This window comes from Anolis carolinensis, unplaced genomic scaffold (genome assembly GCF_035594765.1).
Source record: "Anolis carolinensis isolate JA03-04 unplaced genomic scaffold, rAnoCar3.1.pri scaffold_8, whole genome shotgun sequence".
NCBI classification, from domain to species: domain Eukaryota; kingdom Metazoa; phylum Chordata; class Lepidosauria; order Squamata; family Dactyloidae; genus Anolis; species Anolis carolinensis.
Window position 1 is genome coordinate 30,223,703 of NW_026943819.1, and position 16,704 is coordinate 30,240,406.

Genomic DNA, 16,704 nt, shown 5'->3' on the forward strand with positions numbered 1-16,704 from the left:
GTTGTCAAATGTTGAGGTCGCCGGGATTCCATCACTCTTTTATATATATACATACTCATGCACACACACATCTACACTTGTGATTCCATATAGATATATATATAAACACTATTTATTCCATACAAAAGCACTTGCAATTCTCTGTATCCTTTAGCTATATATATATATATATATATTGTAGGTGCGGATAGTTGCCGGTGCTTCTGTAGAGAGAGTGGTGCTGAAATCTTGCAACGAAAACATGTTAGACTTGAACAAAGACAGAAACACTCAGCTTGCTGTTCCCGGGGATTTGCAAAGGCAATGCGCACAAACACCGGCGTTGGAATCCGCAGTCTTTTGAACGAACAACAACAACAACAACAACAACAAAAATAATAATAATAATGAGTCCCCTTGGGGAGATAGGGTGGAATACAAATAAAGCATTATTATTATTATTATTATTATTATTATTACATGGACAACCCAATGGTCTGTATTAAATGGCAGTGTGGACTCATTTAACCCGGCCCAAAGCAGATAATAATAATAATGAGGCAGAATACAAATAATAATATATATATTGTAGGTGCGGATAGTTGCCGGTGCTTCTGTAGAGAGAGTGGTACTGAAATCTTGCAACGAAAACATGTTAGACTTGAACAAAGACAGAAACACTAAGCTTGCTGTTCCCGGGGATTTGCAAAGGCAATGCGCACAAACACCGGCGTTGGAATCCGTTCTTTAATGACATTACAAATCGACAGGTTAATGACTATCTAAGAAAAAATTCATCTCATGCAAAACAAGGCACAGGACAAGGACTGCTTGCTGGAAAGTCCGGCTTTGCACCCACCATCCTCTCTCTTCTTCCAGTAATAAAATCATTTTCCTTCTCTTTCCATTAACTGCGCGTTGGTCCCTTTTCCCCCCTTTTGTATGATAGGCGTTTGACAGCAAGGCACTTGGGAAAAACTTGCTTTGGAATTTACAAAGTTTTGGTTCCCAGGATAGAACTCTTACGAGTCTCTTGAGAAGTGCGTATAGGTTTCCGACAGTCAACAATAACGATTAAGAATAACAGACACAAAAGCTATACACGGCCCATTCGGCCTCCCTGTGGCGCATACACATTAATGGTCGCTGGGAAGCCTTGCCGCTTCAAGGCCTGGCTGCTTCCTGGCTGGGGGCATCTTTTGTCGTGAGGTGTTAGCTGGCCCTGATTGTTTCCTGTCTGGAATTCCCATTTCCTGAGTGTTGTTTTGTATTTATTGTCCTGATTTTAGAGTTTTTAAAAAATACCGGTCGCCAGATTTTGTTCACTATCATGGTTTTCTCCTTTCTGTTGACATGGTCCACCTGCTTCTTATGGATTTCAGTGGATTCTCTCTGTTGCAACCAGGCTTTAAAGCTGCAAGGCCATTCAGTGCTTGCTAATCAAGGTGATTAATTGCAACATGCTGAATGTAGCAAAAAAAAATTTGGATTTTCCTGGTGGGTCTGTAGATAGTTTGTAACACCTCCTAACAGAGGATTCCCCCGATCAAGAATCAGTCAGGCTTTGAAGCTGCAAGGCCATTCAATGCTAATCAAGGTGATTAATTGCAACATGCTGAATGTTGCGCATATATATATATATATATATATATATATATGGATTTTCTTGGTGGGTCTGTAGATAGTTTGTAACACCTCCTAACAAAGGATTCCCCCGGGCAGGAATCAACCAGGCTTTGAAGCTGCAAGGCTTTTCAATGCTAATCAAGGTGATTAATTGCAACATGCTGAATGAAGCATATATTTTTTTTTGGATTTTCTTGGTGGGTCTGTAAATAGTTTGTAACACCTCCTAACAGAGGATTCCCCCGGTCAAGAATCAGTCAGGCTTTGAAGCTGCAAGGCCTTTCAATGCTAATCAAGGTGATTAATTGCAACATGCTGAATGTAGGATTTTTTTTGGATTTTCTTGGTGGGTCTGTAGATAGTTTGTAACACCTCCTAACAAAGGGTTCCCCCAGGCAGGAATCAGTCAGGCTTTGAAGCTGCAAGGCCTTTCAATGCTAATCAAGGTGATTAATTGCAACGCTCACGCTTGCCTCCAACAGACAAGGGTTCTGGATATTATTCCACAGACTTCACAACCTGAGAGGATGCCTGCCATAGATGTGGGCGAAACGTCAGGAGAGAATGCTTCTGGATCGTGGCCAGACGTCCTGGGAAACTCACAGCAACTAAGACAATTAACCACAATTAACGCTCTGTGGGGGAGGCATTCGTCAGCACAGGACAACATCTATCTATACATCATGGATACAAAGCAATACAACCGTAAAAATAATCAGGAACAAGGGAGAGAAATGTCATCATCATAACCATTAAAAAAACAAGCACAGCTTGATACAACCACGTGCCATGAAATATCATTGGCTTCGTAATAATTTACTACAACAGGGAAACAAAACGGAAGGGGGAGGAAATTAAAAAAACAATCCAAAAGGTCCCTTTGATCCAGAACGATTAAAAGTGTTATTCGGCAAAAGCGCAAGAACAACAGGAATAATAATAATAATATTTACACCACAGACCGGGGATGCGTTCCCTTTTGATTCATGCAAAGTTCGGAAATCATAACTTGTGAATTTAACCTTTTCCAAAACTCTGCAATGGATGCGGGAAGAGGTCTCGGGACGCGCATTTTTTGCATCTGTAATGCATGCACAAGCCTATTTTTATATACAAGGGCGGGTGAAAAAAATCTTGCCTCCTGTGTCATAAAAACGTTATGGATGAACATATAACAGCAGAATTTGTTCCAGTTCCTTATGTTGTGGTGACCCCCAACCATAAAATTATTTTATGGTCTTTCAGTCTAACAGCTGAGTTACCTGTGTGCCATTACATCAGCTGTTGTCAACCGTCCTAATGCCGTGACCCCTTAATCCAGTTCCTTATGTTGTGATGACCCCCAACCATAAAATTATTTTATGGTTTTTCAGTCTAACAGCCGAGTTACCTGTGTGCCATTACATCAGCGGTTCTCAACTGTCCTAATGCCGTGACCCCTTAATCCAGTTCCTTATGTTGTGGGGACCCCCAACCATAAAATTATTTTATGGCTTTTCAATCTAACAGCTGAGTTACCTGTGTGCCATTACATCAGCGGTTCTGAACTGTCCTAATGCCGTGACCACTTAATCCAGTTCCTTATGTTGTGGGGACCCCCAACCATAAAATTATTTTATGGTTTTTCAGTCTAACAGCCGAGTTACCTGTGTGCCATTACATCAGCGGTTCTCAACCGTCCTAATGCCGTGACCCCTTAATCCAGTTCCTTATGTTGTGGAGACCCCCAACCATAAAATTATTTTATGGCTTTTCAATCTAACAGCTGAGTTACCCGTGTGCCATTACATCAGCGGTTCTCAACCGTCCTAATGCCGTGACCCCTTAATCCAGTTCCTTATGTTGTGGAGACCCCCAACCATAAAATTATTTTATGGCTTTTCAATCTAACAGCTGAGTTACCCGTGTGCCATTACATCAGCGGTTCTCAACCGTCCTAATGCCGTGACCCCTTAATCCAGTTCCTTATGTTGTGATGACCCCACAACCATTAAATTATTTTATGGTCTTTCAGTCTAACAGCTGAGGTACCTGTGTGCCATTACATCAGCAGTTCTCAACTGTCCTAATGCCGGGAGACCTTAAGACCGTATATACTCGAGTATAAGCTGACCTGAATATATATGGGAGTTGTAGTTGCTGGAATTTATAGTTCGCCTACAATCCAAGAGCCCCTTGAACGCTACTTATGATCATTATTGTATTGTTTAGTTTTTTGTTTTAAGTTGTTCTATGGTTTCCTTGCTATGTTGGAAACTACCCTGAGTCCCTTGAGAAAACAGGGTGATATATATATAAAGTACTACTATTATTATTATTATTATTATTATTACTATTACCTTAAACTGTCCTTTGCACAAAACTACCGCTCAACATCGTCACCATCGATTTGTACACATTTGCGCCATCGTTTAACCCAGGCATCAAAACCTTTCAGCGGTCCAAAAAGCCAACTGACGTGGTTTCGGATTCAGTGACTTGAATGGCCTCAAAACAGGTTTGAAATCTGTGAGTCACGAAGCAAAAACCCTGAATTTTCCCAAAATGAGTTTTGATACCTGGGTTAAACGATGGTGCAAATGTGTACAACTTGAGGACGACAGTGTTGAGCGGTAATTTCATGCAGAGGAAATACTGCTCTTACGGGTTAATTCATAACGTTTTTATGACACAGGAGGCAAAACATTTTTGACCTACGCTCGTATATATAATTTCCCGTCTCTTTGGGGCGCGCCTTTGAGCAAACCCATTGAAAGCAAGCAGTTGGGGCAGTCAAAAAGAGTCGTTTTCCCTCCTTCTTAAAGCCTCGGGGTCTGGGTTCGAATCCTGCTCCGCGAAAGGACCACGAAGCCATCCTTGGGCGCAACGGGTCCTTTCGGAGAGGCGCTTTTTCCTATAGAGATGGCTTTGTTCTGCCTGCAGACAAAGCCCCTCTTTTGCTGCATTTGGGGTGCATTTCGTGGGGCAGAGACTGACGGACACGTCAACAGGGCCGCGCATTAATAAAAACCCTTCCCGGGCATTGCGCTTTCACTAAGTCAAGCAACAGGATGCATTTCTTCAAGCACAATCTGCATTTCTTCCATTCTAAGACACGCTCGTTTTCCCCGTCTCCAAATATGGGGTGAGTTTTTGCATTGCGGGTCTCATGCACCATTGGGTAACATGCGCACCCCAATTTCCAAAACCCTGAATCCCCAAAAAAAGGTTATTTGTTGCTGAATGACGTGTGCAAAAAGTGCACCCTTTGCAGTTTGGGCCAAAAAAAGTGTGCATGGCAATCGCTGCATGTATTTACTCGATCCTCATGCACTAGCGGATCTCATGTGCACGCACCTCCATTTCCAAAATCCCGGAACCAGAAAAAAAAGTATTTGCTGCCAAATGACATGCACAAAAAGTGCATTCTTTGCAATTTCGGCAATCTTAGAATCAAATAAATGCATTTTCTGGGGTGAAGGAGCACAAGATCCCCGCAAAAGGCGGAAATACTGCAAATCCAAAAACTGTAATTTGGGCCAAAAAGGTGCGCATGGCAGTTGCTGCATGTATTTACTCGATCCTCATGCACTAGCGGATCTCATGTGCACGCACCTCCATTTCCAAAATCCCGGAACCAGAAAAAAAAGTATTTGCTGGCAAATAAACATGCGCAAAAAGTGCACTCTTTGCAATTTCGGCAATCTTAGAATCAAATAAATGCATTTTCTGGGGCGGAGCACAAGATCCCCGCAAAAGGCAGAAATACTGCAAATTTCAAAAACTTTTATGACTTTTATGGTGAACGTCTGCTGCAAATTGGCACATGATCTCCAAATGCATAGAGAAGCCTCCTATGGCCACTTTCTGGCAGACGTTGCACCGGAAGACGTGGATTCCTAGAGAGAATGTATGCAATCTGCAAATATAATCCAACCTCCAAATTCCTAACTATGGGAAACCATCTCAAAGTGTGGAGAGATATTTGTCAGCATCACAACCATTGGCAAAAACCCACGAGAAACAACGGCAACATTGCATGGTCTTATTCTGCAGTGGTTTGGGGATCTTGTTATGACGAGCAGAAAACCAAATATTAAACGCAACCAAGAAGAACAATCCTTTGACCTTTTCAAACATAGTTTCACTGCATGGAGCACTAGATCTCCCACTTGGAGAGACATAGTGCTCCGCACAGAGCAAGGGATCTCGATCCTTTGCTGCAAGAAAGGAGGATTCATTAGGATCATTTTCTTTCCAACATGAATATCCATCCACCATAGTTTCCCTATATTCGAGTTTCCCAAAAATTAGTTTGCATGGAGCACTAGATCTCCCACTTGGAGAGACATAGTGCTCCGCACAGAGCAAGGGATCTTGATCTTTCACTGCAAGCAAGGATCATTTTCTTTCCAACATGAATATTCACCCACCACAGTTTCCCTGTATTTGAGTTTCCCAAAAATTACCCAGTATTGTTTTTGGAAGGGATTTGGTGCTGAGGAAATGCAACGTTTGGGTGCGCAAAACCCGCTTCTTTTGGTGCAAAAACCCTGTTCTTTTTTGGCCTTGCTCTCCCAACATTTTGGGATCCGGCCGGCAGGAAATTGCACTGCGTTCCCGCCGGGATAGAATACTCTTCCTTTTCCCAAACCGCCAGGAAAACCATTTTTGGAAATGTGTCGTTGCAGCGCTATTTCTTCCCTCGCACACCTACGCATCTTCCCAAGGCTCTTCTGTGGAAAAACTCATGCCAACAGGCACTTAAAAAAACAAGATGCAAAAGTGGTGTCCAAAAAGGCTCTTGCAAAAAAAAAAAATGCTTTCACTGCAAACATCCAGATGGAGGGAGTTTGCTTTTGAAGGACTCGGTCCTTTTTGTGCCTCTTTCGAAGCCTTTCTCAGCCTGGTCCTGAGCTGTGTTTGCTATGTTTACGATGTGCCTAAAATGCAGGGCTGGGAAAAGGCAAAATCCACAAAAGGAAGGAGAAAGAAGCAGAAAGGAAAGAAATGCAACCAGTGCACTTCTTGGACTTTGGATCTGGAAAGTGGCTGCAAAGGCTGCCTGCCCAACAACAATAAACACCCTTCCGTCTGCACCAGGAAAATGCAACACAAAGGCACGGATCCAGACCAGATTGAGGCCGCTCTGTTTGCAAGCAGGTCTTTCCCTGAACTTTTAACAGCTTTTGTGGCAGGGACACAAAGGAAGACTTTGAGGGCTCTCTGCAGTTCAGGAGCCGTTTTGCAGGAAAAGGAAGCAAACATTGGATGGGATATTCTCCTACCGTGCCATTTCCAAACTCCATATATCATCCTCATTTGCAACTACATCCCTCTCTTCCGTAACCCCTTTCCAACCATTCCTTACAGTAGAATTCAGCTTATCCGACTTCCGTTTATCCGACACTCTGTATTATCCGATGTGCCGACTTCTCGCCCCTTCTGATGGGTGCCCGGTGCTTGGAGAGGCCTGCTGCATGTTGTTGTTTTTCTAGGCAGCAACACGCTGGGTGGGGGCCTCTCCAAGCCGGGTGCTTGCCGGGAGGGATGAGACGCGACCGGGGCAACTTTTCCCTCCCGGCAAGCACCAGGCACTTGGAGAGGCCCCTTGCGTGTTGCTGCCTAGAAAAATTGTTGTTTTTCTAGGCAGCAATGCGCTGTGGGCCTCTCCAAGCCAGGTGCTTGCCGGAGGGATGAGATGCAACCGGCACAGACTTTTCCCTCCTGGCAAGCACCAGGCACTTGGAGAGGCCTGCTGCATGTTGCTGTTTCTCTAGGCAGCAATGCACTGTGGGCCTCCAAGCGGGGTGCTTGCCATGAGGGATGAGACGCATCCGGCACAGACTTTTCCCTCCCGGCAAGCACCAGGCGATTGGAGAGGCCCCTTGCATGTTGCTGCCTAGAAAATCTGCTGTTTTTCTAGGCAGCAATGCGCTGTGGGCCTCTCCAAGCCGGGTGCCTGCCGGGAGGGATAAGACGCAACCGGCACAGACTTTTCCCTCCCAGCAAGCACCAAGCGCTTGGAGAGGCCTGCTGCATGTTGTTATTTCTCTAGGCAGCAATGCGCTGTGGGCCTCTCCAAGTCGGGTGCTTGCTGGAAGGGATGAGACGCGACCGGCACAGACTTTTCCTTCCTGGCAAGTACCAGGCACCTGGAGAGGCCTGCTGCATGTTGCTGTTTCTCTAGGCAGCAATGTGCTGTGGGCCTCTCTAAGCCGGGTGCTTGCCGGAAGGGATGAGACGTGACCGGCACAGACTTTTCCCTCCCGGCAAGCACCAGGCACCTGGAGAGGCCCCTTGCGTGTTGCTATTTCTCTGGGCAGCAATGCTCTGTGGGCCTCTCCAAGCCGGGTGCTTGCCGGAAGGGATGAGACGCGACTGGCACTGACTTTTCCCTCCCAGCAAGCACCAGGCGCTTGGAGAGGCCCCTTGCGTGTTGCTGCCTAGAAAAAATGCTGTTTTTCTAGGCAGCAACAGGGTTCTTGAAGCTCGGTGCTTGCCGGCAGGGAAGTCTCCTCCATCCGGCTTGGAGCATGGAGAGGCTTGGCTCTATTATCCAACAGTTTCAATTATCCAACATTCTGCCCGCCCGTTTATGTCAGACAACTGGAACTCTACTGTATTTCCCTTGGATGTTCCCAACGAAATTGGAACGAAGACTGTTGGGAGATATTATCCCAACAACACAAGGTGTCTCTGTTACTTTCTGCTTCTTTCCTCCCTCCGTTCTCCCAAAATCCTCCCCAAACTGAGACTCGAATCATCTTGAATGAACCAGGATGGACTCAAGCCTCATTCGTGGCTCACCTTCCTCCACTCGCAAGCCCAGCGTGGCTCCTACAAATACGACAAACTCAGCGCAAAGGGTTGCAAATGCGAGCGCCTGCTTGCAAATCCATGCTCTCTAAGGGTTATTTTTCTCCCAGGGAGAAATGAAAAAGTATTATAATGCACCATGAAATCCCTTGAAGGCATCGCTTCTCTCTCCAAGTGCTTCCAAGGGTGGAAAATGCACACTTCTGAGCTTGACCCAGACTGAAACGCACTGTGAAAAGACTCCACTTTGGGCACATTTTGGGTCCTGCCACAAAACCAAGCACCATCACCCTTTGCTGCACAGCAAAACCATTCATTTCCTCCCTTCAAACATTGCAAAAACACACTTTGCCATCTTGCAATTCTCCTCTGGTCCTTTGGAAACCTATTAACGAGAGGCCAGTATTCCCATTTCCAATCCACTTTCCCCTTTCGATCCATCACAAACCCTAGTTTGGTTCATCCGCTGTCTCCTTAATGAAATGCGCAAATCCGAGGCCCAAAACAATGCCCACGGCGCATGAAAATGGCGCTTGCAAGATCTCCAGGATTGTGGCTTTGGCGCACCACCCATCCAAGAAAGGATCCATTCCCGGTGCAAATAAGAAGCAATGCTCCTTCTTCCCAAACTTTGGCAACGGTTGCGCCAAACACATCTGCAGAGGAAGAGCCAAGAGATGAATGAGATGTTCTTCCTCGCCAACCTTCGCCTTCCTTCTCCGTGATGAATGGCGAGCGATGAGTGGCATTGCCTTCTTTCCTTCCTTCTTGGAGATGAATGGAGAGGTTTCATTTCTGATGACGAAGCAACGTGAATGTTCCAACTGGAGAAATGCAGAAGCAAGGATCCATGCTCTGCGCAAACAGGAAGCAATGGTGCTTGGAAGCAATGCTCCCTTGCAATGCCCAGAAAACTCACCGTAACTCAATGTTCAATCTGGTTGCAACCGATTGAATAGAAAAGCAACGATGCTTGGAAGCCGTGCAACCTGCCCGATTTGGAGACGGTTGCAACACAAACTGTCCACCAGAAGTAGCAAAGTTGCTCCTGGCAATGGCACCACCTTCCTTCCAAATGGAAAGCTGTCTTTCGTTGACGTTGGGCGTTGCAATTCGGAAAAGCAAGGATGCATTCTCGGTGCAAATAGGAAAGCAACGACGCTTGGGAGCCATGCAACTTCCACGATTTGGAGATGGTTGCAACACAAATGGTCCACCAGAAGTAGCAAAGTTGCTCCTGGCAATGCCACCACCTTCCTTCCAAATGGAAAGGTGTCTTTCGTTGACGTTGGGCGTTGCAATTTGGAAAAGCAAGGATGCATTCTCAGTGCAAATAGGTGTCATGATCTCAAATCTTTGACATCTCCGGTCGGCTGACAAAGAACAGATGCCAGCCATAAAACCTCAATTACCCTCTGGTATGTGAGAGCCCCTATACAAATGGGCCAAAGAGAAGGTTCTGGTATTCTGTACAATAAAACCTGTTGGAATCTACCAGCGTGTGTCTTGGTGATGCTTGGAAGCTATGCAACTCCCACAATTTGGAGATGGTTGCAACACAAACGGTCCACTGGAAGCGATGAAGAAGTTGCTCCTGGCAATGCCACCATCTTCCTTCCAAATGAAAAGGTGTCTTTCGTTGACGTTGGGTGTTGCAATTTGGAAAAGCAAGGATGCATTCTTGGTGCAAATAGGAAAGCAACGCTGCTTGGAAGCCGTGCAACCTGCCTGATTTGGAGATGGTTGCAACACCAACAGTCCACCAGAAGTGGCAAGGTTGCTCCTGGCAATGCCACCATCTTCCTTCCAAATGAAAAGGAAAAACGTTGGGCGTTGCAATTCGGAAAAGCAAGGATGCAAGGATGCATTCTCGGTGCAAATAGGAGAGCACGATTTGGAGATGGTTGCAACACAAACGGTCCACCGGAAGCGGCAAGGTTGCTCCTTGCAATGCGTTTCTCACCGACAGACAGAATCCGTTCTCGGCGCAAAGAGGAAAGCAACGGTGCATGGGAGCCATGCAACTTCCACAATTTGGCAACGGTTGCAACACCAACAGTCCGCCAGAAGCGGCGAGGTTGCTCCTTGCAATGGCACCATCTTCCTTCCAAATGGAAAGCTGTCTTTCGTTGACGTTTGGCGTTGCAATTCAGAAAAACAAGGATGCATTCTCGGTGCAAAGAGGAAAGCAACGACGCTTGGGAGCCATGCAACTTCCACGATTTGGAGATGGTTGCAACACAAATGGTCCACCAGAAGCGGCAAGGTTGCTCCTTGCAATGCATTTCTCACCGACAGACAGAATCCGTTCTCCGTGCAAAGAGGAAAGCAACGGTGCATGGGAGCCATGCAACTTCCACAATTTGGAGATGATTGCAACATCAACGGTCCACCAGAAGCGGCGAGGTTGCTCCTGGCAATGTCACCATCTTCCTTCCAAATGGAAAGGTGTCTTTCGTTGACGTTGGGCTTTGCAATTTGGAAAAGCAAGGGTGCCTTCTCGGTGCAAGTAGGAAAGCCAAGGATGCAACTTTCCTGATTTGGAGACGGTTGCAAGATCAATGGTCCACTGGAAGCGAGGAAGGAGTTGCTCCTGGCAGGGCTTCTCTGGAGACCCTTTGGGGACGATGCTGGACAGGGGCCGGAGGGGGATTCTGGGAAGGAGGGGGGGGCGGGGGGGGTCTTGGGGTCTAGACGGAGGGGCGTGGCGGGGGCCGGGAGGGGGGCGGGGCCCGGGCGGGGGGCGGGGCGTGGGGAGGGGGGCGGGAGGGGCGGCAGGGGGGAGGGGGGCCGGGGGGCCTGGGGGCAGGGGGGGCAGTAGACGGGGGCCGGGGGCGGGACCGCGTTGTTCAGGGGGTACTTGGGGGGCAGACCCCCACCGCTCTTCACCCGCGTGAAGGTGATGCACCGGCCCTGCAAGGAAAGCACAGCCAGAGATCAATCATGATCATCATAATAATAATAATAATAATAATAATAATAATAATGGGAAGGAGCCCCAAAGGCCATCCATCCAATTCCCTTCCGCCTGGCAAGAAGGCACCATTCAACCCCTCCTGATAGACAGCCATCCAGCCCCTGCTTAATAATAATAATAATAATTAATAATAATAATAATAATAATGGGAAGGAGCCCCAAAGGCCATCCATCCAATTCCCTTCCGCCTGGCAAGAAGGCACCATTCAACCCCTCCTGATAGACAGCCATCCAGCCGCTGCTTAATAATAATAATAATAATTAATAATAATAATAATAATAATGGGAAGGAGCCCCAAAGGCCATCCATCCAATTCCCTTCCGCCTGGCAAGAAGGCACCATTCAACCCCTCCTGATAGACAGCCATCCAGCCCCTGCTTAATAATAATAATAATTAATAATAATAATAATAATAATAATAATAATAATAATAATAATAATAATAATAATGGGAAGGAGCCCCAAAGGCCATCCATCCAATTCCCTTCCGCCTGGCAAGAAGGCACCATTCAACCCCTCCTGATAGATAGCCATCCAGCCCCTGCTTAATAATAATAATTAATAATAATAATAATAATAATAATAGGAAGGAGCCCCAAAGGCCATCCAATCCAATTCCCTTCTGCTTAATAATCACGATAATAATAATAATAATAATAATAATAATAATAATAATAATATTAATAATAATAGGAAAGGGACCCCAAAGGCCAACCCGCTTTGGTTGGGATCATAAACCAAACCCGAGCCAGCACTGTGATGCTGCGGCAAAAAAGGCCAATGCAACCTTAGCCTCAATGAATACTAAAAAGCATAGTTTCAAAGCCTAGGGAAGCTATAGCTCAAGGGATTCGCTTTGTTGCTTTGGTTGGGATCATAAACCGAACCCGAGCCAGCACTGTGATGCTGCGGCAAAAAAGGCCAATGCAGTCTTAACCTATATAAGGGTTATGCACAGTTTCAAAGCCTATGGAAGCTATAGCTCCTCTTTTGCTGCTCAAGGGATTTGATCATAAACAGAAGCTGAGCCGGCACTGTGATGCTGCGGCAGAGAAGACCAATGCAAGCTCAGCCAAAATGAATATTAAAAAGCGCAGTTACGAGGCCTAGGGAAGTCCTACCCCATAGGTCAGGCCTGGGCCAACTTTGGCCCTCCTTCCAAGTGCTTTGGACTTCAACCCCCACCACTCCTAATATAATAATAATAATATAATATTAAATAGTAATAAAAAATATAACAATTTAAGAAGCCTTTGCAAAAGTGTGCCAGGGCTCCTGCCTTCCACCCGATGTGGGAGACCAAGGCCATGCGCTAGATCTCTCCCGGCTCCGAAGGCAGATTTATGGGACCCGGAAGGATAGAGATTATGGTTTGTGTTTCCAAACAAGAAACCCGATCCGGGCTTTTGGAGGGGCCGAGGGGGGAATTCTGGCTGGAGGTTTTGGGCTTGACGTGGATGGAAAGTCTGGCTCAGCGGGGCTTGCAAAGCAAAACCAGGCGGCTTTGGCCAAGGCTTCCTCGGAGGCACCTCTGGAGTGCGCAGGTCGGCCGGCCGGCCGCCTTGGAAGGAAGGATGCGCTGGCTGCGCACAACATCCTTCTCACGGAAAGTTAATTCCTTCTGTCATTAGACAAATATGGCCAAGGCAGGCCGGGGCGCATGTTTGCGTCTGGGAATGCAAAAGGGAGGAGGGAAGGAAGAGGGAGGCGGAGGCGCACCGGCGCATGTCTGCGCATTATGTGCCTCCGAGGGGCTCTGGGGCAAGTGACTGATGCAGGGGCCTAACTCTATGCCTGATCTCTTTAAATGAAACAGCACAGGACCCTAGGGTTGGCACTGGCGCATGTTTGCGCATTATGCGCCTCCGAGGGGCTCTGGGGCAAGTGACTAATACAGGAATCTAACTCTATTCCTGATCTCTTTAAATGAAACAGCACAGGACCCTAGGGTTGGCACTGGCGCATGTTTGCGCATTATGCGCCTCCGAGGGGCTCTGGGGCAAGTGACTAATACAGGAATCTAACTCTATTCCTGATCTCTTTAAATGAAACAGCATAGAACCCTAGGGTTGGCACTGGCGCATGTTTGCGCATTATGCGCCTCCGAGGGGCTCTGTAGGTGAACTACAACTCCCAGAAAGGAAGGTCAGTCCCCCCAAAACCCTCCAGTAATCAAATGTGCGCCAAGTTTAGTCCAGATCCATCGGTGTTTGGTTTCAGTGCTAGAAGAAAATTGTGAAAATAATAACAATAATAATAATATCTTTAATAAAATTAAAGATGTATTAATTATGTGTACTTAACGGTAATAATAATAATAAAATAATAATAATATAATAATATTATAATATAATAGATACATTAATTATGTGTACTTAACAGTATTTTCCCAAAGTTTACGTGTTTTAATTCTGCAACTTGCATCAAGGAGAGGCAGGTTAGAAATAAAATAGTACGTAATTATAATTATATTATTATATTACATGATATTATTATTGCTATATTTAGGACTGTGTGCTGCTTTGGGTCCCAGTCCTTGAAGAAAATTGGGAAAATAATAATAATAACATCTTTAATAAAAATTAAAGATATATTAATTATGTGTATTTAACGGTATTTTCACAATGTTTACGTGTTTTAATTATTCTGCAACTTGCATCAAGGAGAGGCAGGTTAGAAATAAAATAATAATACATAATAATAATTATATTATTATATTATATGGTATTATTGTTATTGTTATATTTAGGACTGTATGCTGCTTTTTAATTATTATGCTAATTATTATATTATATTATATTATTATGACACAGCAAACAAGATAGATATGCTGGATCATAATAAAATAATAATAATAATAATAATAATAATAATAATAATTTATTATTATTATTATTATTATTATTATTATTATTATTATTATTATTACAATTATTACAATTATTACAATAATAATTATTATTATTATTAATATTATGTCGAAGACCCAAAGGAGAGATCTCTCCAAATCAAAGGAATGGGATTTGAAGCTTTGGGGAGCAAGGAAGGAATGAAGAAATGGATTTTGCTATTTGCAAAACATATAACAACAACAGCAACAACAACAATAAATAAACAATAAACGCAGAGGAGCGCATGTACCTTGTCTCCCGGTTGTGGCCGCATCACAGAGACCCGGTCGTAGCCTTTTCTCAGCAAAACCCAGAGAGCGTCTAGTTTTCCCTGCAAAGAGAAAGCAAAAAAGCTTCCAAACCCCGTCTATTTAGCTTAAACAAAAACATTTACTTAGAGTAAAAGAACATAACAAAACGTAACACCAAACAATCCCGTGGGGTGCATTCACACTGCACTTTTGAGACCCATTGAACTGCCATGGCACAATGCGACGGGATGCTGGGACGTGTAGTTTGGGAAGGGCCCAGCAGGCCTTGGAAAGCTACGGCTTCCAGAATTCCATAAGCATGAGTAGATACATGGATGGATGGATGGATGGGGTGGATACATGGATGGATGGATGGATGGATACATAGATGGATGGAAACATGAGTAGATACATGGATGGATAGATACATGGATAGATAGATACATGAATGGATGGATAGAAATGGTTGGATGGATAGATGGTTAGATGGATGGATACATTGGGTGGATACATGAATGGATGGATAAATGAATGGATACATGGATGGATGGATGGATATATGAATGGATACATGAGTAGATACATGGATGGATGGATACATGGATAGATGGATACATAGATGGATGGATAGAAATGTAGATGGTTAGATGGATGGATACATGGATGGATGGATACATGAGTAGATACATGGATGGATGGATTGTTAGATGGATGGATACATGGATGGATGGATGAATGAATGGATACATGGATAGATGGATACATGGATAGATGGATACATAGATGGATGGATACATGGATGGAAACATGGATAGATGGATACATGGATAGATGGATACATGGATAGATGGATACATGGATAGATAGATACATAGATGGATGGATACATGGATGGAAACATGGATAGATGGATACATGGATAGATGGATACATAGATGGATAGATAGATGGTTAGATGGATGGATACATGGATGGATGGATACATGAGTAGATACATGGATGGATGGATTGTTAGATGGATGGATACATGGATGGATGGATGAATGAATGGATACATGGATAGATGGATACATGGATAGATGGATACATAGATGGATAGGAATGGTTGGATAGATAGATGGTTAGATGGATGGATACATGGATGGATGGATACATGAGTAGATACATGGATGGATGGATTGTTAGATGGATGGATACATGGATGGATGGATGAATGAAGGGAAACATGGATAGATGGATACATAGATGGATAGGAATGGTTGGATAGATAGATGGTTAGATGGATGGATACATGGATGGATGGATGGATGGATGGATACACAGATGAATAGATGGAGAGACAGACAGATAGATGGACAGATACAGATGGATAGAAGAAAACTGGATGGACACCATCAACGAAGACATCTGTGCTGCCAATTTGAGACTTGAGGAAGCCCAACACAAAGCCTGGTGGAAACGACAGTCATATTTTCCATTGGGAGAATAGCTTAGAAAGAAGAAGGATGGATGGATGGACAGATAAAACAAGACAAAGACAGACGGATGGATGGATGGGCATACCTTGATGGGCGAGTACCACTTGTGTGGGGAGGAGGTCCTGCGCATGCCTCCCGCCAGGCTCCGGGGCTCCGGGAACTCGAACTCCTGCTCCGGCATCTTGACCCGGGCGTTCTTGGCCTTCTCCAGCTTGGCCCCCTCCTCCGTGGAGCCCCGCTCGCCCCAGCGCACCTGCACACAGAGAATGCTACCGTGAGAGTGGGAAGGGGCCCCAAAGGGCATCCAGTCCAACCCCATTATTCTGCCAGGCAGAACGTAATAATAATGATAATAATAATAATAATAATAATAATAATAATAATAATAATAATAATAGACTTCTAGAGTGGGAAGGGCCCCCCCAAAGGGCATTCAGTCCAACCCCATTATTCCATGCAGGAAAAGCACAATCAAAGCACTCCCAACAGGTGGCCATACAGCCTCTGTAATAATAATAATAATAATAATAATAATAATAATAATAATAATAATAATAATAATAATAATAATGTCTATAATAATAATAATAGACATTGATGAAATTACGATCTGCCAACTGCAAAAGGCCACCCTGCTGGGATCTGCACGCATCATCCGAAAATACATCACACAGTCCTAGACACTTGGGAAGTGTTCGACTTG

At 44.8% G+C, this 16,704-nt stretch overlaps 1 protein-coding gene across 3 annotated transcripts in view; it reads right to left on the bottom strand.

Moving 5' to 3' along the window:
- Positions 1 to 712: 712 nt before the first annotated feature.
- antxr1 (ANTXR cell adhesion molecule 1) overlaps positions 713 to 16,704 on the bottom strand; it is an 85,913-nt gene continuing 69,921 nt past the window's right edge. For all 3 annotated transcript variants that reach the window (XM_062960851.1, XM_062960853.1, XM_062960854.1), the window contains exons 16-18: positions 16,087 to 16,254; positions 14,523 to 14,603; positions 713 to 11,316 (exon numbers count right to left, since the gene is read on the bottom strand). In XM_062960851.1, the coding sequence (XP_062816921.1) occupies positions 10,363 to 11,316; positions 14,523 to 14,603; positions 16,087 to 16,254 (1,203 nt within the window). In that variant the 3' untranslated portion in view covers positions 713 to 10,362. The remainder of the gene's footprint in view (positions 11,317 to 14,522; positions 14,604 to 16,086; positions 16,255 to 16,704) is intronic.